The sequence below is a fragment of the Castor canadensis genome, chromosome 1 (genome assembly GCF_047511655.1).
Source record: "Castor canadensis chromosome 1, mCasCan1.hap1v2, whole genome shotgun sequence".
Taxonomy (NCBI): domain Eukaryota; kingdom Metazoa; phylum Chordata; class Mammalia; order Rodentia; family Castoridae; genus Castor; species Castor canadensis.
The window spans coordinates 86,096,420-86,120,763 of NC_133386.1; the positions used below are offsets into that span (position 1 = coordinate 86,096,420).

Sequence of the window (24,344 nt, forward strand, 5' to 3'; positions counted from 1 at the left end):
TAGCTATTGATGATGTCTAGAAGCTTCTGAGTAGAGTTTTTTGGGTCTTTAAGGTATAGGATCATGTCGTCTGCAAATAGGGATATTTTGACAGTTTCTTTACCTATTTGTATTCATTTTATTCCTTCTTCTTGCCTAATTGCTCTGGCTGGGAATTCCAGTACTATGTTGAATAGGAGTGGAGATAGTGGGCATCCTTGTCTGGTTCCTGATTTTAGAGGGAATGGTTTTAATTTTTCTCCGTTAAGTATAATGCTGGCTGTAGGTTTGTCATATATAGCTTTTATAATGTTGAGGTACTTTCCTTCTATTCCTAGTTTTCTTAGAGCTTTTATCATGAAATGATGTTGGATCTTATCAAAGGCTTTTTCTGCATCTATTGAGATGATCAAGTGGTTTTTGTCTTTGCTTCTGTTAATGTGGTTTATTACGTTTATTGATTTTCATATGTTGAACCACCCCTGCATCCCTGGGATGAAGCCTACCTGGTCGTGGTGAATAATCTTTTTGATGTGTTGCTGAATTCGATTTGCCATTATTTTGTTGAGGATTTTTGCATCAATGTTCATTAAGGAGATTGGCCTATAGTTCTCCTTTTTGGAGGTGTCTTTGCCTGGTTTTGGGATAAGTGTAATACTGGCTTCATAAAATGTGTTTGGCAGTTTTCCTTCCCCTTCTATTTCGTGGAACAGTTTAAGGAGGGTTGGTATCAGTTCTTCTTTAAAGGTCTGATAGAATTCAGCAGAGAATCCATCAGGTCCTGGACTTTTCTTTTTGGGGAGACTCTTGATTGCTGCTTCAATTTCATTTTGTGTTATAGATCTATTCAGGTGATTAATTTCCTCTTGGTTCAGTTTTGGATGATCATATGTATCTAGAAATCTGTCCATTTCTTTTAGATTTTCAAATTTATTTGAATATAGGTTCTCAAAGTAGTCTCTGATGATTTCCTGGACTTCCATGGTGTTTGTTGTTATCTCCCCTTTTGCATTCCTAATTCTACTAATTTGGGTTTTTTCTCTCCTCATTTTAGTCAGGTTTGCCAGGGGTCTATCGATCTTGTTTATTTTTTCAAAGAACCAACTTTTTGTTTCATTAATTCTTTGTATGGTTTTTTTGGTTTCTATTTCATTGATTTCAGCTCTTATTTTTATTATTTCTCTCCTTCTATTTGTTTTGGGATTTGCTTGTTCTTGTTTTTCTAGGAGTTTGAGATGTATCATTAGGTCATTGATTTGGGATCTTTCAATCTTTTTAATATATGCACTCATGGCTATAAACTTTCCTCTCAAGACTGCCTTAGCTGTGTCCCATAGGTTCCGGTAGGTTGTGTTTTCATTTTCATTGACTTCCAGGAACTTTTTAATTTCCTCTTTTATTGCATCGATGATCCATTCTTCATTAAGTAATGAGTTATTTAGTTTCCAGCTGTTTGCATGTTTTTTGTCTTTACTTTTGTTGTTGAGTTCTACTTTTACTGCATTGTGGTCAGATAGTATGCATGGTATTATTTCTATTTTCTTATGTTTGCTGAGGCTTGCTTTGTGCCCTAGGATATGATCTATTTTGGAGAAGGTTCCATGGGCTGCTGAGAAGAATGTATATTGTGTAGAGGTTGGATGAAATGTTCTGTAGACATCTACTAGGTCCACTTGATCTATTGCATATTTTAGATCTTGGATTTCTTTATTGAGTTTTTGTTTGGATGACCTATCTATTGATGATAATGGAGTGTTAAAATCTCCCACAACCACTGTGTTGGCGTTTATATATGCTTTTAGGTCTTTCAGGGTATGTTTGATGAAATTGGGTGCATTGACATTGGGTGCGTACAGATTGATGATTATTATTTCCTTTTGGTCTATTTCCCCTTTTATTAGTATGAATGTCCTTCTTTATCTCGTTTGATCAATGTAGGTTTGAAGTCTACTTTGTCAGAGATAAGTATTGCTACTCCTGCTTGTTTTCGGGGGCCATTGGCTTGGTAAATCTTCTTCCAGACTTTCATCCTAAGCATATGCTTATTTCTGTCGGTGAGATGAGTCTCCTGTAAGCAACAAATTGTTGGATCTTCTTTTTTAATCCATTTTGTCAAACGGTGTCTTTTGATGGGTGAATTAAGTCCATTAACATTAAGTGTTAGTACTGATAGGTATGTGGTGATTCCTGCCATTTAGTTATCTTAGTTGTTTGAAGGTTTGATTGTGTGTAGCTAACTTGATGTTACTCTCTTCTGTCTTGCTTTTTCTTATCCTGTGGTTTGGTGCTGCCTGCCTTTTCATGGTTAAGTTGGGTGTCACTTTCTGTGTGCAGGATCCCTTGCAGAATCTTTTGTAATGGTGGCTTTGTGGTCACATATTGTTTTAGTTTCTGCTTATCATGGAAGACTTTTATTGCTCCATCTATTTTGAATGATAGCTTTGCTGGGTAGAGTATCCTGGGGTTGAAGTTACTTTCATTCAGTGCCCGGAAGATCTCACCCCATGCTCTTCTTGCTTTTAATGTTTCTGTTGAGAAGTCTGCTGTTATTTTGATGGGTTTACCTTTGTATGTTACTTGTTTTTTCTCTCTTGCAGCCTTCAATATTCTTTCCTTAGTTTCTGAACTTGTTGTTTTAATGATGATATGTCGTGGAGTAGTTCTATTTTGATCTGGTCTGTTTGGTGTCCTGGAGGCCTCTTGCATTTGTATGGGAATATCTTTCTCTAGATTTGGGAAATTTTCCGTTATTATTTTGTTGAATATATTACGCATTCCCTTCGCTTGCACCTCTTCTCCTTCTTCGATGTCCATGATTCTCAAGTTTGGTCTTTTGATGGAGTCAGTGAGTTCTTGCATTTTCTTTTCACAGGTCTTGAGTTGTTTAATTAATAGTTCTTCGGTTTTTCCTTTAATTACCATTTCATCTTCAAGTTCTGAGATTCTGTCTTCTGTTTGTTCTATTCTGCTGGATTGGCCTTCCGTTTTGTTTTGCAGTTCTGTTTCGTTCTTTTTTCTGAGGTTTTCCATATCCTGACTGTTTTCTTCTTTATTGTTGTCTATTTTTGTCCTGAGTTCATTTATCCATTTATTCATTGTGTTCTCTCTTTCACTTTGGTGTTTATACAGTGCTTCTATGGTTTCCTTTATTTCTTCTTTTGCTTTTTCAAATTCTCTATTTTTATTGTCTTGGAATTTCTTGAGTGTCTCCTGTACATTTTGGTTGACCCTATCCAGTATCATCTCTATAAAATTCTCATTGAGTACTTGTAGTATGTCTTCTTTTAAATTATTCTTGTGGGCTTCATTGGGTCCTTTGGCATAGTTTATCTTCATTTTGTTGGAGTCTGGATCTGAGTTTCTGTTCTCTTCATTCCCCTCTGGTTCCTGTACTAATTTTTTGCTGTGGGGAAACTGGTTTCCTTGTTTTTTCTGTCTTCCTGTCATTGTCCTTGGTGTTGTTACTGTCCCTGTACTGTGTGTAATTAAGTATTTTCTAGCTTGTAATAATAACAATGGTAATATTGAGAATGGAAGAGTGAGCTGAGATGGAAAGCAAGAAGTTAAAGAAAAGGGGAAAACAAATATACAGACAAGAGGGAGAAAGCAGAACAAGGTATCAGACAAGAGAGTTTCAAAGGTATAAACAGGGAGTGTTAGTGTACTAATCAACAGTAAGCTGAACAGACAATAGAGAGACAGAGAGAGGATTGAAAATCAAAGATAAAAAAAATAAAAAATAAGTATATGAAAGTGATATCTATTTATAAAAATGAATTAAAATAAAATGGAAAATAGAAAATTTAAAAAAAAAAAAAAACACCAAAAAACTTCCAAGTTTATATGCAATGCAATTTCAGTCTTAATAATTTGGATGTCCGTCTCAATCTCCAGTCCTGGAGTTGGTGCCTCAGATGTCGTTCTGTAGTTGTCTCATCAAAGGGGATGCATAAAGTAGAACAAAACTACACTCACACACACACAGAAGATAAAAAAAAAAAAAAGCCCCACCAAGTGTCCCCAGTTCAAATGCAATACAGTTTCAATAAGTTTTTCGGCTTGCAGGTGTAATTCGGTTGTTCTCTCATCAAAGGTAGGGAGAAAAAGAAAAAAAAGCGTCTGGAGGCAGTTCTGAGAGTGATATCTGCCACTGTGGCTTGCCTGCCTGCTGCTCTCAGCCTGTAGCTGGCTGCGTTATTTATGCAGATCTCTGGGGTGAGCTAGCACTCACCTGGTCCCACAGGCTTTGTTTGCTCAGAGTTCTCCTGTGCGGGGGCGCCTCTGCCACAGGCTTTCCCCTTTCCAAGCACTGGGAAAGGTGACACTGCCCTGCGTTGTCAGGCCTGCGTGTTTATTTACAGTTCACGTGGGAAGTGGGTCTTCCCTCCTCTCATAAGCGTCCCGCTCCTGGTTGCTGGGCGCACCCCGCTCCTGCCAGAGGCTCTCCGGCCCGCCCGGCTTGTTTATTTACAGTCCCGGGAAGGGTTCCCTTCCCCCAATCTTCAGCGCTCAGGGCGCCCCACCCTCTTTCCGGCGTGTCTTAACTGTTCTTATTGCTTAGTACTCAGTTTCTCTTTTTTTCCCGGGCGGAGGTCAGTCTGTCCAGAGGGCTATGCTGCTCTGGCCCAGGCTTGTCTGTGGGGCTACCGCGGTACCGCGAAGCTCACCTGGTCCGCGTCTTCCCAAGCTGTATGGGCGCCGGCCACTGGCGCCCATCAAATACACCTAGGTATTTGATTTTTTTGAGGCTATTGTAAATGGAATTGTTTTCATACATTCTTTTTCCATTTGCTCATTGTTAGTGTATAGAAATGCTAATGATTTTTCTATGTTGATTTTATATCCTGCCACATTTTCTTAATCCATTTGTCAGTGGTGGGGCATCTTGGCTGTTTCCATAACTTGGTTATTGTGAATAGTGCCGCAATAAGCATGGGTGTGCAGGTGCCTCTGGAGTAACCTGTGTGACAGTCTTTTGGGTATATCCCCAAGAGTGGTATTGCTGGATCAAATGGTAGATCGATGTCTACCTTTTAAGTAGCCTCCAAATTTTTTTCCAGAGTGGTTGTACTAGTTTACATTCCCACCAGCAGTGTAGGAGGGTTCCTTTTTCCCCCCATCCTCGCCAACACCTGTTGTTGGTGGTGTTGCTGATGATGGCTATTCTAACAGGGGTGAGGTGGAATCTTAGCGTGGTTTTAATTTGCATTTCCTTTATTGTTAGAGATGGTGAGCATTTTTTATGTGTTTTTTGGCCATTTGATTTCTTCTTTTGAGAAAGTTCTGTTTAGTTCACTTGCCCATTTCTTTATTGGTTCATTAATTTTGGGAGAATTTAGTTTTTTAAGTTCTCTATATATTCTGGTTATCAGTCCTTTGTCTGATGTGTAGCTGGCAAATATTTTCTCCCACTCTATGGGTGGTCTCTTCAGTTTAGAGACCATTTCTTTTGTTGAGCAGAAGCTTTTTAGTTTTATGAAGTCCCATTTATCTATGCTATCTCTTAGTTGCTGTGCTGTTGGGGTTCCATTGAGAAAGTTCTTGCCTATACCTATTAATTCCAGAGTATTTCTTACTCTTTCCTGTACCAAATTTAGAGTTTGGGGTCTGATATTAAGATCCTTGATCCATTTTGTGTTAATATTGGTATAGGGTGATATACATGGATCTAATTTCAGGTTTTTGCAGACTACTAACCAGTTTTCCCAGCAGTTTTTGTTGAAGAGGCTGCTATTTCTCCATCATATATTTTTAGCTCCTTTGTCAAAGCCAAGTTGGTTATAGTTGTGTGGCTTCATATCTGGGTCCTCTATTCTGTTCCACTGGTCTTCGTGTCTGTTTTTGTGCCAGTACCATGCTGTTTTTATTGTTATTGCTTTGTATATAGTTTGAAGTTGGGTATCGTGATAGCTCCAGCGTTGTTCTTTTGACTGAGTATCGCCTTGGCTATTCGAGGTCTCTTGTGTTTCCATATAAATTTAACAGTAGACTTTTTAATCTCTTTAATGAAGTCATTGGAATTTTGATGGGAATTGCATTAAACATGAAGATTACTTTTGGGAGTATAGACATTTTTACTATGTTGATTCTACCAATCCATGAGCATGGGAGATCTCTCCACTTTCTATAGTCTTTCTCAATCTCTTTCTTCAGAAGTTTATAGTTTTCCTTGTAGAGGTCCTTCCCATCCTTTGTTAAGTTTACACCTAGGTATTTGATTTTTTTTTGAGGCTATTGTAAATGGAATTGTTTTCATATATTCTTTCTCAGTTTGTTCATTATTAGTGTATAGAAATGCTAATGATTTTTCTATGTTGGTTTTATATCCTGCTACCTTGCTATAGTTATTGATGGTGTTTAGGAGCTTTTGAGTAGAGTTTTTTGTGTCTCCAAGGTATAGGATCATATTGTCTGCAAATAGGGATATTTTGACAGTTTCTTTACCTATTTGTATTCATTTTATTCCTTCTTCTTGCCTAATTGCTCTGGCTGGGAATTCCAGTACTATGCTGAATAGGAGTGGAGATAGTGGGTATACTTGTCTTGTTCCTGATTTTAGAGGGAATGGTTTCAGTTTTTCACCATTAAGTATAATGCTGGCTGTAGGTTTGTCATATATAGCTTTTATAATGTTGAGGTACTTTCCTTCTATTCCTAGTTTTCTTAGAGCTTTTATCATGAAATGGTGTTGGATATTAACAAAGGCTTTTTCTGCATCTATTGAGATGATCAGTGCTTTATGTCTTTGTTTCCATTAATGTGGTTTAATACGTTTATTGATTTTCATATTTTGAACCACCTCTGCATTCCTGGGATGAAGCCTAGTTGGTCGTGGTGGATGATCTTTTTGATGTGTTGTTGAATTTGTTTTGCCTTATTTTATTGAGGATTTTTGCATCAGTGTTCATTAAGGAGATTGGCCTATAGTTCTCCTTTTTGGAGTTGTCTTTGCCTGATTTTGGGATAAGTGTAACACTGGCTTCATAAAATGCGTTAGGCAGTTTTCCTTCCCTTTCTATTTCGTGGAACAGTTTAAGGAGTTTTGGTATCAGTTCTTCTTTAAAGGTCTGATAGAATTCAGCAGAGAATCCATCAGGTCCTGGACTTTTCTTTTTGGGGAGACTCTTGATTGCTGCTTCAATTTCATTTTGTGTTATAGATCTATTCAGGTGATTAATTTCCTCTTGGTTCAGTTTTGGATGATCATATGTATCTAGAAATCTGTCCATTTCTTTTAAGATTTTCAAATTTATTTGAATATAGGTTCTCGAAGTAGTCTCTGATGATTTCCTGGACTTCCATCGTGTTTGTTGTTATCTCTCCTTTTGCATTCCTGATTCTACTAATTTGGGCTTTTTCATTTTAGTCAGGTTTGCCAGGGGTCTGTTGATCTTGTTTATTTTTTCAAAGAACCAACTTTTTGTTTCATTAATTCTTTGTATGGTTTTTTTGGTTTCTATTTCATTGATTTCAGCTCTTTTTATTATTTCTCTCCCTGTGTTTGTTTTGGGATTTGCTTGTTCTTGTTTTTCTAGGAGTTTGAGATGTATCATTAGGTCATTGATTTGGGATCTTTCAGTCTTTTTAATGTATGCACTCATGGCTATAAACTTTCTTCTCAGTACTGCCATTTCTTAGTACCATAGGTTCCGGTAGGTTTTGTTTTCATTTTCATTAACTTCCAGGAACTTTTTAATTTCCTCTTTTATTTCATCAATGACCCATTGTTCATTAAGCAATGAGTTATTCAGTTTCCAGCTGTTTGCATGTTTTTTGTCTTTATTTTTGTTGTTGAGTTCTAGTTTTATTGCATTGTGATCAGATAGAATGCATGGTATAATTTCTATTTTCTTATATTTGCTGAGGCTTGCTTTGTGCCCTAGGATTTGATCTATTTTGAGAAGGTTCCGTGGGCTGCTGAGAAGAATGTATATTGTGTAAAAGTTGGATGAAATGTTTTGTAGACATCAACTAGGTCCAATTGATCTATGGTATATATAGATCTAGGATTTCTTTATTGATTTTTTGTTTGGATGACTTACCTATTGATGATAATGGGGTGTTAAAGTCTCCGAGAACCACTGTATTGGAGTTATTATATGCTTTTAGGTCCTTTAGGGTATGTTTGATGAAATTGGGTGCATTGACATTGGGTGCATACAGGTTGATAAATGTTATATCCCTTTGGTCTATTTTCCCTTTTTTTAATATGGAATGTCCTTCTTTATCTTATTTGATCTATGTAGGTTTGAAGTCTATTTTTTCCGAGATAAGTATTGCTACTCTTGCCTGATTTTGGGCTCCTGGTTGCTGGGTGTGTGCTGCAACTCCTGCCTTCTCCAGCCAGCTTGTTTTTTTACAGTTCCATGAGGGATTTCCCCTCCCCTCCTCTTCGGTGCTCAGGGCACCCCACCCTCTTTGCTACATGTCTTTTTTTGTTGTTGTTTATTATTCAGTTTGTTTTTTTTCTTTTTTTTCCCTGGTTGGGGGTCGGTCTGTCCAGGGGGCTATGCTGATCTGGCCCAGGGTTGTTTTTGGGAGTACCACGTGCCACTTAGCTCACCTTGTGGTCTGCTTCTTCCGAAGCAGTCTGGGAGCTGGCATCTGGCGGCAGCACTGGAACCCTCCTGGATTCCCAGTTTAATGTGGAGTGGGGATGGTATGCGCTGGCTGGTGGTGTGGAGGAGACAGAGTTTTATCTCTCCTCCATGGTTTTTCCTGTAAGGTGTTTCTCCAGTGTCTCTCCAAGATTTTACTTTAGGAAGCATGCTTTCTGCTTCATCCCTCTAGTCCCCATCTTGGAATCCCTCATCTATGTTTATTACAGAGATTGGCTGTAGTTCTCTTTGTTGTTGTTGTTGTGTCCTTGTTTGGTTTTGGGTTAAGTGTAATGCTGGCTTCATAAATGAGTTTGATAGGGTTCCTTCCCTTTCTATTTTGTGGAAACATTGAAGAGTGTTGGTATTAGTTCTTTAAAAGTTTGAAAGAATTCAGTGGAGAATCTGTCAGATACTGGGCTTGTCTTTTTTGGAGAGACTCTTACTGCTTCAATTTAATTGCTTATTATAGATCTGTTTAGGTTTGATTAATATCCTCTTGGTTCAGTTTTGGATGGTCATATGTATCTAGAAATTTGTTCATTTCTTCTAGATTTTCCAATGTATTTGAATATAGGTTTTCAAAGTTGTCCCAGATGTTCCCCTGGGTTTCCTTGGTGTTTTTTGGTATCACCTTTTTATTGTTCCTAATTTTTTTAATTAATTTGGGTCTTTTTCCTCCTTATTTTAATCAGATTTGCCAATCTTGTTTATTTTTTCAAAGCACCAGCTTTATGTTTCATTGATTGTTTGTATGGTTTTTTTATTCTCTATTTCATTATTTTTGGTCCTTATTTTTATTACTTCTGTCATTCTGCTTCATTTCGTTTTTGCTTATTCTTGTTGTTCTAGGAATTTGAGATGTAGTATTAGGTTGGTTACTTGAGATCTTTCTGTCCATTTAATATATGCACTCTTCGCTATAAACTTGCCTCTTAGGATTGCCTTTGCTGTGTCACATAGGTTCTGGTAGGTGGTATTTGCATTTTCATTAGTTCCAGGATTTTGATTTCCTCTCTTATTTATTCTGTGACCCACTGATAGTTGAGCAATATGTTATTCAGTCTCCAATTATTTGCATATTTTCTGCTATTGCTTTTGCTGTGGAGTTCTAGTTTTAATGCATTGCAGTCAGATAGAATGGAGGGGGTTATTTCTGTTTTCTTATAATTGCTGATGCTTGCTTTGTGCCCTAAAATATGATCTATTTTGGGGAAAGTTCTCTGGGCTGCTGAGAAGAATGTATATTGTGCTGTTGTCAGATGAAATATTCTTTAGACATCAGTTACGTCCCAGCTGGTCTTAAACTCACAATCCTCCTACCTCAGTCTCCATAATACTTGGATTACAGGTATGCATCACCATGATGCCTAGTTTGTGCTTATTTTAAAAAATTGTAGTAAAAGTATAGTTTTAATAATGTACTTTTTAAATATGGTACTGAAAATTGTATTTCCGTTGTATCCCTCTGACACTCTCATGTTGAAAATATAAAATAAAAAGGGAAAACAATCATAAAACAGCTAACCATTTATTGTTTTTGAGGTACACATATGGGAAGCCAGTGAAAGGAGATGCAATCCTTACATTTTTACCTCTGTCATTTTGGGGAGAGAAGAAAAATATTACAAAAAAATTTAAGGTAACTTTTGCAGATATTTTATAAGTGGTAGTGGAGAAAATTTAAACTTTTTTTTTTCTAGAAGTAAGATCTTGTACTGAACTAACAAAAGTTGACTATAAGAAAATCAAGAGATTTCCAGCATTGGAAAAGTGAGAATGTACCCACTTACAGTGATTAAAATGCAGTCAGAGTATCGTATTGTTGTAACTTTGTTTGAGTTTTATTTCTAGTGTTTGAATTCCTAAAATGAAAAATAAAATTGAACTTTTAAACAAAACAGATAAATGGATCTACAAACTTCTCTTTCAATGATGAAGAGATGAAAAAGGTAATGGATTTTTCAGATGGGCATTCTGAACACATGGATTTGTCTACCCCTGGGCCAATAGAAATTGTAGCCACAGTGACAGAATCACTTACAGGTTTGTAGACTTGGAAGTGAAGGTAAAGCTGTGTATGTGCTGCTCCTCTGTCATCTCTCTCATTGTAACTAGCACTTTCATTTGAGGTATTTGTTGCTTTTCTAAAGATGTTAGTGAATATTGAAATTATCACAACTATCAATTAGTTTAACTTTTAGGACTCTTTCATAATAAAAGTGAAACTTATTTTCTATGCAAGTCTGTACTTCAGTCATGTGATAGCTATTTGCAATGCTTTCCATTTCTACTCTTTTGTTTATTTTTCAGCCTGAAACCACAAGAAAAGGTAACTTCTTTCTTTCTTTCTTTCTCTCTCTTTCTTTTCCTTCCTTCCTTCCTTTCTCTTTCTCTTTCTCCTTTTCTTTTTCTTTCCCTCCCTCCCCTACCTCTCTCCCTTTCTTTTTCTCTGTTTCTTCTTCTTCTTCCTTTTTAAAAATCACTTAGTCTGAAATCTTAACTGCTCCTAGATAGTTTTCTCCTTTAATAAGAAAATAAAAGCTAAGGTTGTGACTCAAGTGGAAGAGCTCCTGCCTTGCAGGTACAAGGACCTGAGTTCAAACCAAGTATTGGAAAAAAGAAAATAAAAGAAAAAGGATTAATTATTTGAACTTGTCAGTATTTCAACAACTTTAACCAATTACTGAACAAGCAAAGCACCATTCTTTCAGTAGCTCTAGTTTGCTGATGTTCATGTCACTGAGGGAGTAGTAGGGGTGTTTAGGAGTCTGTAAAGAACATAATAGAATGATGTGGTTCTTTTAGTTTCAAGGCCAGTATGGAAACAAGGCTTGTGTCCTCTGATTTCTTAATCCCCTCAAACCCTTTTGGCAAGTGGCATACATGGAGAAATTAGGTGGATAGAAATTGTGGTAAAATAATATTTTTGCATTTTAAATTGTGCCATTCTTCAAATAGGTATCTCGAGAAATGCAAGTGCCAATGTGTTTTTCAAGCAGCATGATTACATCATTGAATTTTTTGATTATGCTACTGTCTTGAAGCCATCTCTAAACTTCACAGCCACTGTAAGTTCGTGTACTTATTACCAGTCCATAGTAATAAGTTCAATTCAATGAAAGGGAAATAATATTTTCTGTGTTTATTTCAAAATTTAAACCAAAAAGTAGATAATTACTTTTCCTCTTTAGATGTGTGAGACAGGTAGAATTGTTTATAAATGGTCTTTATCTAATTTTATTTTTTTAAAGTAGGTCCTAACAACAACAAAAATATTTTCCTGAATATTTATTTAATAAGCAATGTGGATTTTTTTATTGAGGCTTTTATTAGTGGGCAATCATAAACTTAGTTTAAACTTGATTTTACAATGAGTAATTTTAGCTGTAGCAAAGATATAGTATTCAAAATTATCAACAAATATACTTTTTTTTTCCTGGAGACTGTTGAAGTAATATTACCTGAGTAAATTTTGGTGGTATACAAGACATGGTGCTAGGCTGGGCTTACAAAACTAGGAAAGACCCTGTTCCTAGCCTGAAGTTCACAGTTTTTGTGATGGTGACAAGAAACTAAGCATAGAAGTATAGTTCCAGGCAATGTAAGATTAGGATCATGAATTAATTTCTATAAGGATTTAAAGCAGGGACTGGTAAATTTTTCTACATAGCATTAGCCGCTGAAGAGTTTCCACTTTGTAAACCATTTGGTCTCGTCACAACTACTCAATTCTGCCATTTTATAAACAAAAGAGAGTGGCTATGTTCCAACAAAACGTTACTTATAGAAATAATGGATTGGCATGCCTGCTTGCCATAGTTAGCCAATCTTTGATTTAAAGAAAGGAGGGGTCTCTTCTTGTTGAATATATGAAGAAAAGTTTTAGGTAGTTCCTGATTTTAATGACCTTGGTAACTTAGATAGTTTGAAAGGCAAGTAAAAAACCGTGAAGCTGCAAATGATCATTTCCCAATGAGTAGAGTGAAACAATGGGAGTTCACTGAGGGAGAGCTGGTTTTGGGATAGGGGTGGGGATTATTAAGGGATGTTTTATGAGAAAGGAAGCTCTAAATGATGTATTTCAAGATTGTTAGTGTTTTAAATGTTTGGACATGGCAGCGGGAGGTAGAGTAAGATGAGCTGAAAGAGCTGGAGCTCTGGTTGGCAAGATCAGGGCATATTCATACAATAGTGACTGGACAGGAGGGTTGTGTCTGGGAGTGGGAAAACGGGAGGAAAACCTGGGGTTTAAACTTTGTCCTGTGGGCAGTGAGAAACCTAGAAGACTTATGAACATGGGTGGGATAAGGCGAGAGTCTTCTAGAAAGACTGAGCAGGGCTATGTGCAGCCCAGGTGTGAGGCCAGGAAGAGCCTTGTTGATGGTAGTTGTGCTGGTAGAGAGGAGGGAGCAGAAAAAATATGGGACTTGGTGTTTGAGAAGTGGGGAGAGTGAGGGAAAATTCAGAGATAGTAAGTCTGGAAGAATTGTGGTGTCAGCTGGGTGCTGCTGGCTCACATCTGTAATCCTAGCTACTCAGGAGGCAGAGATTGGGAGGTTCAAAGACAGCCTGGGGCAAGTGCTTCATGAGACACTATCTTGAAAAAAACCAACACAAAACAGGGCTTGGTGCTCTCAAGTAGTAGAGCACCTGCCTTATAAATGTGAGGCCCTGAGTTCTACCCCAGTGCTGCCAAAAAAAAAAAAAAAAAGGAAAGAAAAATAGAGGGTGTGAGCCAGTTTGGGTTATAATAACACATATAGATTGAAGTGTTATGGTGAAATTCTCTGTATACCTATGTTAAGCAAACAAAAATATCTTTTTTTTTCTGAACAAAACATTCTTTATTTAAAATTATCTTTTCTACACTTGCCTGTAAGGGACAGTCCAACTTAGTAAAAATGACAAGTCAAATCCTCCACAGTCTGGCCCCTATATTCTTCTCTTAATTCATCTCCAGACATCTCTTGCTTTGTATATGTACAATATCACTATACTTTTCATAATTCCAAATATACAAGAAACAAAATCCAGAAAAGTTGGTAGACGTATAGTTGCATAGATTAGTTAACATAATGAGAGATTTGATGAGACACCTCCCTTTTCTCAAAAATGGAGAACAGGCAGGTAAAACAGGTCTTGTCTAGGGGTTGGTACTACTGGCAAGGTGGAGGATATGGAAAAAGGGAATAGGAGGGTGAATGTAGTGAAAATGTTATCTACACATGTATGTAAATAGAAAAATGAGACCTATTGAAACTATTCCAGTAATAGGCAGGGAAGATAAAGGAAAACGATGGAGGAGGTGAATTCAACCATGATCTATTAATAGTAAGAACTTTTGTAAATGTCAGGACAATATAATAATAATAATAATAATAATAATAAAGAATTATGGTGTCAGTTAAAAACAGGAAAGGCACAATGGTTGCTTATTGTTACATGTGCTGAATTTGAGGTGACTGGGCATCCAAGTAGAAATTTTGTACAGAGAAATGGAACTTTAGAATATGAGGAGCTCCAGAGCAAGGTGAGGGTGGGGATTTTGTATTTGGGGTCTAAACACAAATAGATGACAACTTATAAGCCATAGGAATGCTGAGACCTTTGAGGAAGGGTAAAGAACCAGTAATTGAATATTTGACCTTGATGAATTCCCACATTTGGAGGGAGTTTAGAGTGGGAAGGGAACCCAAAAGGAACACTGAGGGGAGCATGCAGAAAAAGAGGTATGAAGTGAAGGAGGTTGTTGTTTAGCTGGGGAAGATGAGGAAGCCATAGAACTAAACAGAGACTGTGGGGTCAGACACCTCCTAGAGAAGGGTCAGTGAATCTGGAAAGTAGTTCAGTTTCCTGGGAATAGTATGGGAAACTGGATTCAATTGAATTTAAGACCTTGCTTTTCTTGTTCTCTGTTTTAAAAATATTTTGTTTGACAATTAGGTCAAGGTCACCCGTTCTGATGGCAATCGACTGACTCCTGAAGAAAGAAGCAATAATGTAGTAATAGCAGTGACACAGAGGAATAGTACCAGTTCCTGGACCAGGTGGAGCAGTGGAAATCAGGAAACAGACAATGTCCAGACCATAAACTATACTGTCCCCCAAAATGGGGTCTTCAAGATTGAATTCCCAATTCTGGACGATTCCAGTGAGCTGCAATTGAAGGTGCCGTCTGCTTCCCATCACTATGTCACTGCAGCACCTTTACAGTTCTAATTTCGGGGTAGCACTCAACCTGTCAGAGCTCAGAGTCCAGAGGAAGTAGACGTGTTTTTATCTTTTTTGAAAATAAGAAAAAATGGTAGAAGTAGTGTAATGACAGTGAGGAAGGGTTACTCTGAATTTTATCTTTTACCTTGATTTGGAGGAACACAGAAGAACAGCAATATGAAGATACGGTGAATGGCCTGCAACCCTCATCTAGGTTGACTTTTCAGTCATTTGAAATTTTATTTTGGAAAGATCTGAAATGAAAGAGGACTATGTTTACACTTGCATGCCTTTGCTGGGCTGTCTTTCCCAGAATGGCTCATCTGAGAATCCCCCACCATTTCTGTGACCTTTCTTTTGCTTATCCAGCCCTGCCATATTAGACCCCTCCCTGGTTGAACAGGTGCTTCATAGGAGTGGCCGCTTTGATTTTTACTCTTTTTATTTTATATTTTATTTTGTTTCCTATTTTTTTGAGCTGTGTGTTGTTGAAAGAAGGAAGGTATGTCTTTTTCATTTTACTCTCCCCTTTTCCAGGTTCCATGATGAAAAACCTTTGTTTCTGAAGTAAGTTAGGGCTGTACTTTTTTCCCTCTAGGTTATGTTAGCATGGATCCATTCCCATGTTTTAAAGCTAGCAGATTCTTTTTTTTATTATAAAATTTTTTATTAGTATATATTTGTTATACAGAGTGACAGTGTCACTCATAGTGACAGTTCTGATTAGGCTTATATTGTACATTGGTTAGATCATCCCCATCCTCTCTCCCCCTCACCTCCCTCCCTGACCCACTTAAAGCAATTGCAAGAGGTTTCTTGGTTCTAGTTCATGTAAGTATATGAAGTCCATCAACCATATACCCTCACCTTAATCTCCTTCATTCACCCTTCCCTGTCCCGCAAGTCCATGTCATCCCCACCCCCCCCCGCCCCAACACACACTCTACCTCTTTTATAGTCCTGTCTTTATTTCTTTGTTTATCCCCGCTGTGGGTGTACTTTATTTTGGTCTGTTCAACCCCTTCCATTACTCTCTCTTACCCCTTTATCTCCCAACCCTCTTTTTCAACAGCTTTCAATACACATCCTTATATCCTCTACTTTCACAGTGTTATGTTTTACGATATTACTGATGCGCTATCTTTCTCTTTCCCTTTCCCTGTTTCCCCGAGTTCCATAGAGTGGTTCACTCTTACTAACATGTCCTACACATGAGTTTGTATATAATCATGCCTAGTTTTGTGTATATGTTTACCTTTTAGATCTATCTTCCATGTATGAGACAAAACATGCAGCCTTTTGTCTTTCTGAACTTGGCTTACTGGCTTGCTTCACATAACATCATGTCCTCCAGTTGCGTCCATTTTCTTTCAAACCACATGTCATTATTCCTTAGGGCTGAGTAAAACTCCATTGTATATATACCACAATTTCTTAATCCATTCATCATTTGGATTGTTTCCATAGCTTAGCTATTGTGAATAGTGCTGCAATGAACATTGGTGTACAGGTGTCTCTATTGTATCTTGACTTACGTTCCTTTGGGTAGATGCCTAGGGGTGGTATCACTGGACCATATGGCAGTTCTATCTTTTAAAGCTAGCAGATTCTTTACAGTATAAGCAAGAAAATGATGAAGAGCCAATGTCTGGTGAATAAGAAAAAGTGAAAGTGATTTAGGATTTCAGTAATTATTCAGCTGGTAATATCTTTTCTCCAGGTTATTGAAGATGAAAATTTATAGCTTTTCTTTCTTTTGTTGTAGGCTCATTTTCTTGATAGTGTAAGTAACATGGCAGTTCATGGCATGTTTACATCTCCTAGTAAAACATACATCCAGCTAAAAACAAGAGATGAAAATATAAAGGTAATGCCTAAAAGTCACTTGATAAGTACAATATAATTAGACTCTCTTGCCCTTGATATGTACATATTAACTACCAGTTTTTTTTCTAGGTGGGATCACCTTTTGTGTTGGTGGTTAGTGGCAACAAACAACGGAAGGAATTTAGCTATATGGTAATCTCTTATAGAATCTAAGTTTATGATCTATTATACAATTGTCTTAAATGATGTCCACCTTACGTCTACACTTAACTTACTATTTTTAACACTATATTCTGTGTTTTTTACACCACAATTAAATATCTTTTTTCTTCATGTATACATGCATTTTCAGTTTAAAATATATAATTAAAAATTATGTTTAAAAGTTAAATTTCTATTAGATAGACAACATTTTCATTGTGGAAAATTATAAAATGTAAGAAAGGGAAAATAATAATTACCACCATGGGCAATCTTGCTAATTCAGTTCTTCCAATGGAGCTCTGTATTCCTCCCAGTCAAAAATAGGTTTTATTACAACACAAAGAAATGAGGAATGTTTGAAGGACTGGATATGCCAATCACCTTAATCTGTACATTATACATTATATACATGTATTGAAATATTATATCCCATAAGTATGCACAAGTATTATGTGTCATTGAAAATAAAGAACAGAATAGAAGTTAGAATTGAGAATTTAAAAATAATGATTTTTAAAAAAACAATGAATCAGCTGTTAATCTAATCAAAATTGCTTTAATCTTATAATTTTCTGTTTCCTAGTTTATACTCTCTGTATTGTCATGAAGGCTTTTCTAGCTTTCAAAAGGTTTTGAAACTTCTTTAAATCAAGAATTTGTGTATATGCTTAAAATTATGATAAATGTAACTTCAACTGAGATCCTACTAGCTTTAGCAAAAAATTAAACTCATCTATTTTTTTTAGGTTGTGTCCAGGGGACAGTTGGTGGCTGTAGGCAAACAAAATTCAACAACCTTCTCTTTAACACCAGAAAATTCTTGGGCTCCAAAGGCCTGTATAATAGTGTATTATGTTGAAGATGATGGGGAAATTATAAATGATGTTCTAAAAATCCCTGTTCAACTTGTTTTTAAAAATAAGGTAAGATTTAAAGTAATGATGTTTAAAAGAGAGCTATATTAGTAAAGTCTGAGAACTGTAATATTTCTTTACAAAAGTGTAATTAAACCATGTACTTAGAGATTTATGTTACTCATATATATATAAAATGATTGGTCCCAGGTCTTAATTGTAGTAAGTGGTGCTTGGTTTTAAGACCTTAACTCAAATCTATGAAGCGTTTTCAGGGTTTTTTAAATAGTTGGGTCAGTATTGCTCTGGCATGGAATTCCAGTGAAACAGAATTGGTGTGGTGTTGGTATTGACATGAGAGTGTAGGAGGGAGTGAGGCCATCTGAGATGTTTGTGGAAGGAGAGCTGGTCTTTGGTTTAATCTGTTTTATCAGCTGGAAACTGAGACAAATTATCAATAAGCTTGCATGCTTTGCATGTGAGGATCTGCGTAGAGTCTGGTCTTTAAATGCACCTGTGCTTCTCATCGCCTAAGTAACCAGCTTGTGTAGAAAATCACCTTTCTTGTCAGATCCCAAGTCTTATAAAAAACCTGATCGAGTCATCTCACGTTTATCAAATGAGCTGTTTTTCTCACTACAAATTGCTACCTCTCAGGTCCTTTTAAATAAAGAGATCATTTGTTTTAAAGTAGTGACATGCACTGTATGATTTTACTAGTATTTCTTTTTCTTTAATTTGTTAAAGTGTTGAGTAGTAGCATCAGTTATCTATGCTTTCTTTTGTTGAGAATTGTTAATCTGCTTTTTTTTTTGTGGTGCTGGGGACTGAATCTAGGGTTTTGCACATGCTGGCAAGCATTCTACCACTAAGCTGGATGCCCAGCTATTGTGTTAACCTTAATTTTGATTCAAATTAAAATATAATGGAAACTTGTATTTTTCATGTAATGAGAAGTGTTTTAAAAAGTCACTATATTTTGTTAGTTTCAGAACACAGTTTTTCATTTTTAGTGATTAGAATAATCACCTGATAAAGGTGAATTTTAAAATAGGAGTCATAGAAGCTTAAGCAAGGAAGCATACGTCTATGAGAGTGAGATCAGGTTGTAAAGCTAGTAACAGTGTGCAGGATCATTGACACTGAGCAAGCCAACTGTGCTAACAGCATGTTTTCAAGACATTTTTAGCTGTAGAAGAATGTTTCAATTCTACTTGCAGAGATATCTTGTTCTAATTTTTATTCAAAACTAATCATATTTACAAAGTAAATAAAATGTTCAAAACTAACCATATTTACAAAGTAAATAAAATGTGTTTTAAGCAAAACAACTGTGAACAGTTAATTAAAAGAAAATTAGTGACTTTGTTGATGTTATAATGACTATGGAATAAAATGAATGAGGTGTACAAGGGCCAAGAGATTTAGTGTAGAAGTCACGTACACAGAAATGCAAGCTGGAGCCAGGGGGTCTCTGAGGCCAGAGTGTGTGGTGAGAACTGAGACTGAGTCATGAACATGCTGTATCCCTCCCTGTTGAGAGTGTGAAGAAGGTAAGCTAGATAAAGTGGCTTGATAGGTGTTTCAGAGAAAAATTGCACTGGACCAGTTAAGCAGGAAAGGAAGACTTTATTCATGACAGTACAATAGAAGAGAAATTGAGGACTGGAGGTGTGGCTCAAGTGGTTGAGTACCTCTTTTGCAAGCACAAAGTCCTGAGTTCAAACCCCAGTCCCACAAAAAATAAAAAGTAAAAAAAAGAAAAAGTGATGGGAGATTGAACACAAGTGTGCTGAGACAAAAGGCAGGAGGGTGTGAAAGCTCTGGGGTGAGTTAACGTCAGTGCCGGAGACATTGTGGGGAGGTTGGACCAATGTGGTCAGTCCTCTGTGTTTGCAAATCAGCACTTACTGAAATTAGGCTTCCACAGAGACTGAGGAAACAGCTCTGTCTTTCTTGATATTCTTGGGAAAGACATTTCTGGGCTTTAAAACTGGCAAGAGGCTGGGAGAAGATTAGCATCTCAAAGGGGCAGAGAAGGACTTTGCAATTTCATGTTTGCTCTAAGGAAAGGGAGATCAGGGGCTGCAGCCAGTGAGAAGTTTATGTAAAATTTAGTCAAATTCAGGGGAACTTTAAGACCATGTTTGTCAGGTGGTTCAGTCACTGGTGCAGGGAATTGTTAGATAGAGCTACATGGAAAGAAAGTTCTCCGTAGGAAGGGGGGCTCATGACAAAGTCCTTTGGTTCAGTAGTGAAATGGTCGATGGTCTTTATGAAGTATTAGTAGGATGATGCATTGATGAATGTAATGACCGCAAGTTCAGGCAGCCAGGGAGACATATAGCATGGAGCCTGACTAGTGTTTGCTCTGACCACTCCCTCCTTAGAAAGAACTCCCCTCACCCCACACCCCATGTAGTGCTGGGAGCCCCCAGGGAGCTCTTCTTGTATTCATTCCTAAATCAAAGTCACCAACACTGCAGTTTCTTCCCTCTTCTGAGCTCTTTCTTTTGAATGTTAGTCTTCCCCAGGAGTGCTAGACACTTCTGTCTTCCGTTCCTCACTGGCTGGGGACTGAGGGATGGGAGATGGAGAGAGAGAAGAGAAAAGATAGAGAAGTGAAGGAAAATTCAGAAATCTTAAGATGTTTCATGAATTGCAAACATGTGAGAGTAGTTTTTTTTTTTTACTGTTCCTTTCCTCAGAAGGGTTATTACAGTTTTGAAATTTTCCCTAATTCAAGGCAAATGTAGAATCTTTGTTACACTTGAGTCATTGATCTAGTATTGGTAAGATATATAAACAATGCTTTTAAAAAGTGAAATAAACCCTGATTTCTTTCTTTCTTAGATAAAGCTATTTTGGAGTAAAATTAATGCTGAACCATCTGAGAAAGTTTCTCTGAGGATCTCTGTAACACAGCCTGACTCCTTAGTTGGGATTGTAGCTGTTGACAAAAGTGTGACTCTGATGAATGCCTCAAATGACATTACAATGGAAAATGTGAGTTTAGCTTTATTACTTATAAAAATACATGCTAATGAGAAAAAACCTATTTCATAACTTGAAATATTTAAAGGAAGTCCATTAGTTTATTTGCATGCAAAAGCCAATGCAGAGTAAAGCCTCCAAATAAAAACGACTCTGTGAGGTCATTGGTTATGTTGGAAGGAAGCTGGTGTGTTTAAGAGTTCTCTGTCTTACGTGAGAAATACCTCCTAAAGCTAGGTAGGAAGAATAAATTCTAGAGAGTTAGTGTACAGCATGGTGGCAGTAGTTAATAATAGTGTACTGTGCGCTTAAAATTGCCAAGAGGGAAGATTTTAAATGTTCTCTTAAGAGATGGTAAAAATGTGAGGAGATGGATATGTTAATTGTCTTGATTTAATCATTATACAATGTGTACATGTATCAACATCATATTGTGCCCCAAAATATATGAAATTAAATGAAAATATATGAAATTAAATGAAATACTCCACCCAGAGTTTGTACTCATTTTCATACTACATTTTAATTTAAGACACTGAAGACAGTACTCAGAAATTATACCCTACAAAGATTGGCTGTTTTCAAAATGATTAGAGGTTGCATGGATGTGGAGGAGAAGGAACACTTGGACACTTTTGGTGGAAATGTAAATTAGTTCAGCTATTATGCAGAACAATGTGGAGGTTCCTCAAAGACCAAAAATAGAGCTACAGTATGATTTAACTATCTCACTACTGTGTAATGCATCCAAAGTAAATGAAACCAGCATATGAAGAGTCATCTGCACTGGCACATTCACTGCAGCACTATTCACAACAGCCAAGATATAGAAACTACCTCAGTTGTTTAACTGATGAGCAGATAAAGAAAATGTGGATCATATACACAATGAATAGTATTCATTTAGCCATAAGAAGAATTAAATTCTCTCATTTGTGGTAACATGGGTAGAGCTGGAGGTGATTACATTAAATAAAATAAGCCAGGCATGGAAGAAGAATACCACGTGACCTTACTTATGTGGAATCTAAAAAGTTGACCTCATAGAAGTTGAGAGCAGAATGGTGTTTGCTAGAGGTGGGGAATGCAGGATGGACAAAGGTGGATCATGGGCTCTAAGTTACAGTCTGATAGGAGCAGGGAGCTCTGGTGTGCTTTTGCTCAGCAGGTGACTACAGATAACAGCAGTGTGTTGCATATTTAAGGAGATAGGTATATTTAACTTGATCTAAATGTTACACAGTCTATAGAAACATGACATGATATCCCTTAATATGTATATTTTTTGTTTTCATGTTCCAGTTAAAAATAAAAAAATTGCATTTGTGGGGATCAAACCCATAAAAATGAATTCTTTTAGAAAAGAGAAAGCACTAGGAAATTGACTTGACAGTGTTGGATGCCATGGGATGAGAGCTTTAGATAATTTTGAAGTGTTTTCTATTTTGGTTATAACTATGGCTATAAATAATTGTAGTCACTTGTGTGTGGTGATGCACTAAGAGTGAGTCTTTCATGCCTTTTGTTTCATTTTGTGTTTTGTTTTTTGAGACAGGGTCTTGCTGTGTAATCCAGGCTGGCCCTAAACTCACAATTTTCATGTTTCACCCTTCCACGTGGTAGGATTATAGGATGTACTGCCATGCCTAGTTTTTAGCCTGTTTTACCCACTCTTCTTAAAAGTGAGCACTGTTCTTAAAGAAGTGACATTGGATTGGGTGCAAGTGACTCATACCTGTATCCTAGCTATTGAGGAAGCAGAGATCAGGAGGATTGCAGTTCAAAGCCAGCCCAGGCAAATAGTTCAGGAGATTCTATCTTGAAAAAAATCCATCACAAGAAAGGGCTGCTGGAGTGGGTCAAGGTGTATGCCCTGACTTCCAACCCCAGAACTGAAAAAAAAAAGTAAAAGCACCCCAAAAACAAGAACAACAAAAAAACCATTGACAATGTTATGCATTAAAATATCTCATTATTGAAAACTCTTATTTGTTTAATTTGTATTACTTTATCAATGGGCGTGAACATTTTGCTGTTTATTAGCAATTTACATTTCCTCTTTTGCCAATTGACTGTTTTAGTTGTTTTTTTAATTTAGGTAACTGAGATCTTACAGAATTGATATTAATCTTCATCCAGTGTAGCCATTCACCTCTTACAAGCTCATAGTTCATATTTAATGTTGATTTATACGTGTTGATCTTGTTAACCAGTGACATTTAAATTCTCTCTGGATAAAACGCAAGTCCACACTTAACTTCAAGGGCACTCTGGATTTGTCGGCAGAGTAAAAATAAGTTTAAATAAGAAATGTAATTTCTATGGATTGAATCATGAGCAAGCATTTGCATATTCATTACTCTTTGATTTGTTCTGTTTTCAAATTAGTTATGCATGAAGACCAAGTCTAACATAAGTTACTTAAAAGAAATGTGTGAAAGGCAGAACAGGTTGCTATGAATCCATTCATACTGTGTTTTATCTTCTTTGTAGGTGGCCCATGATTTGGAAGTTTACAACACAGGATATTATTTAGGCATGTTCATGAATTCATTTGCTGTCTTTCAGGTATGTTGGTTTGCTTGATAATTTGAAAAGATACTGGTGTCTTTTACTAGTTCACACACTTTCAGAATTAATGATCATTATGAAATGTTAACTTTTATTAGATATGTTGCTCAGGTGCACTCTTACATTTGTATTGTCTGAAATGGAGAGAGAATTCTCCCTTCAGTTTGAAAAGCAAATGAAAAATTCATCATTAGAGAGGTTAAGGAATTGCCATTAAGGGAATCATTTCTTTTCTTTATATTACTTTCTTTGACTTTGTAATGACTGTTTAAATGTCTGCTTGCACATGTTTGTGAATAAAAGAGAGACAGATCCAGGGAGAGAGAATATACAAAAAAGCCCTCAAAAATGAGCAAGAGTGAGTGCAGAGTGTGGGAGGTTTCCATGAGTAGAGAGCATTTAAACTTTGATTTTGATTTTATTAAATTTTTATTGTCTTGAAACTTTGATTTTTGAAGAAAATTAAAATTGTTTTTCTAGGAATGTGGTCTTTGGGTATTGACGGATGCAAACCTTGTAAAGGATTCTATTGATGGTGTTTGTAAGTAAAGCCTGGCAAGATGCTTGGAAAATTTCTTCTCTTTCTCGTCCTCCTCTTCTTCTTCTTTTCTTGGTGCTCGGTGTTGAACCCAGGACCCTGGGCATGGCAGGGAAGCACTCTCCCATTGAACCACATCCCCAGCAGTGTGAATACTTTCTGGTTGAACATGAAGATTTGGATGTGTGGAATTTAATGTACTTGGAAGAACATCTAGGCCATGACATGGAATTTTCACCTGGGCTCCTCATTTCATTGAAATGATTGCTTTCTGTTTGTTTTCTGTATTTCTTTTTCTTTCTTTCTTTACTGAGGTGCTGCGGCTAGAACTTAGGGCCTTCCACTTGCTCTCTATCACTTGAACCATGGCTAATCCTGTTTTCTGAAATTCTTTGAGGTGGTTATATTTTGGACATTTGGGAAGATTATGTGGCTCCAATTTGTATTGAAACTATGCTGTTATTTTGGAATTAATTAAAAGGAGCCAAATGTTTTTATTTTATTTTATTATTCATATGTGTATACAAGGCTTGGGTCATTTCTCCCCCCTGCCCCCACCCCCTC

At 36.8% G+C, this 24,344-nt stretch overlaps 1 protein-coding gene across 5 annotated transcripts in view; it reads left to right on the forward strand.

Annotated features, from left to right (window-relative positions):
* Cd109 (CD109 molecule) overlaps positions 1 to 24,344 on the forward strand; it is a 254,922-nt gene that overhangs the window by 125,341 nt on the left and 105,237 nt on the right. For all 5 annotated transcript variants that reach the window (XM_074079282.1, XM_074079291.1, XM_074079280.1 and 2 more), the window contains 10 exons: positions 10,122 to 10,218; positions 10,481 to 10,622; positions 11,538 to 11,647; positions 14,523 to 14,747; positions 16,558 to 16,659; positions 16,749 to 16,811; positions 17,570 to 17,746; positions 20,531 to 20,683; positions 23,165 to 23,239; positions 23,723 to 23,783. In XM_074079282.1, the coding sequence (XP_073935383.1) occupies positions 10,122 to 10,218; positions 10,481 to 10,622; positions 11,538 to 11,647; positions 14,523 to 14,747; positions 16,558 to 16,659; positions 16,749 to 16,811; positions 17,570 to 17,746; positions 20,531 to 20,683; positions 23,165 to 23,239; positions 23,723 to 23,783 (1,205 nt within the window). The remainder of the gene's footprint in view (positions 1 to 10,121; positions 10,219 to 10,480; positions 10,623 to 11,537; positions 11,648 to 14,522; positions 14,748 to 16,557; positions 16,660 to 16,748; positions 16,812 to 17,569; positions 17,747 to 20,530; positions 20,684 to 23,164; positions 23,240 to 23,722; positions 23,784 to 24,344) is intronic.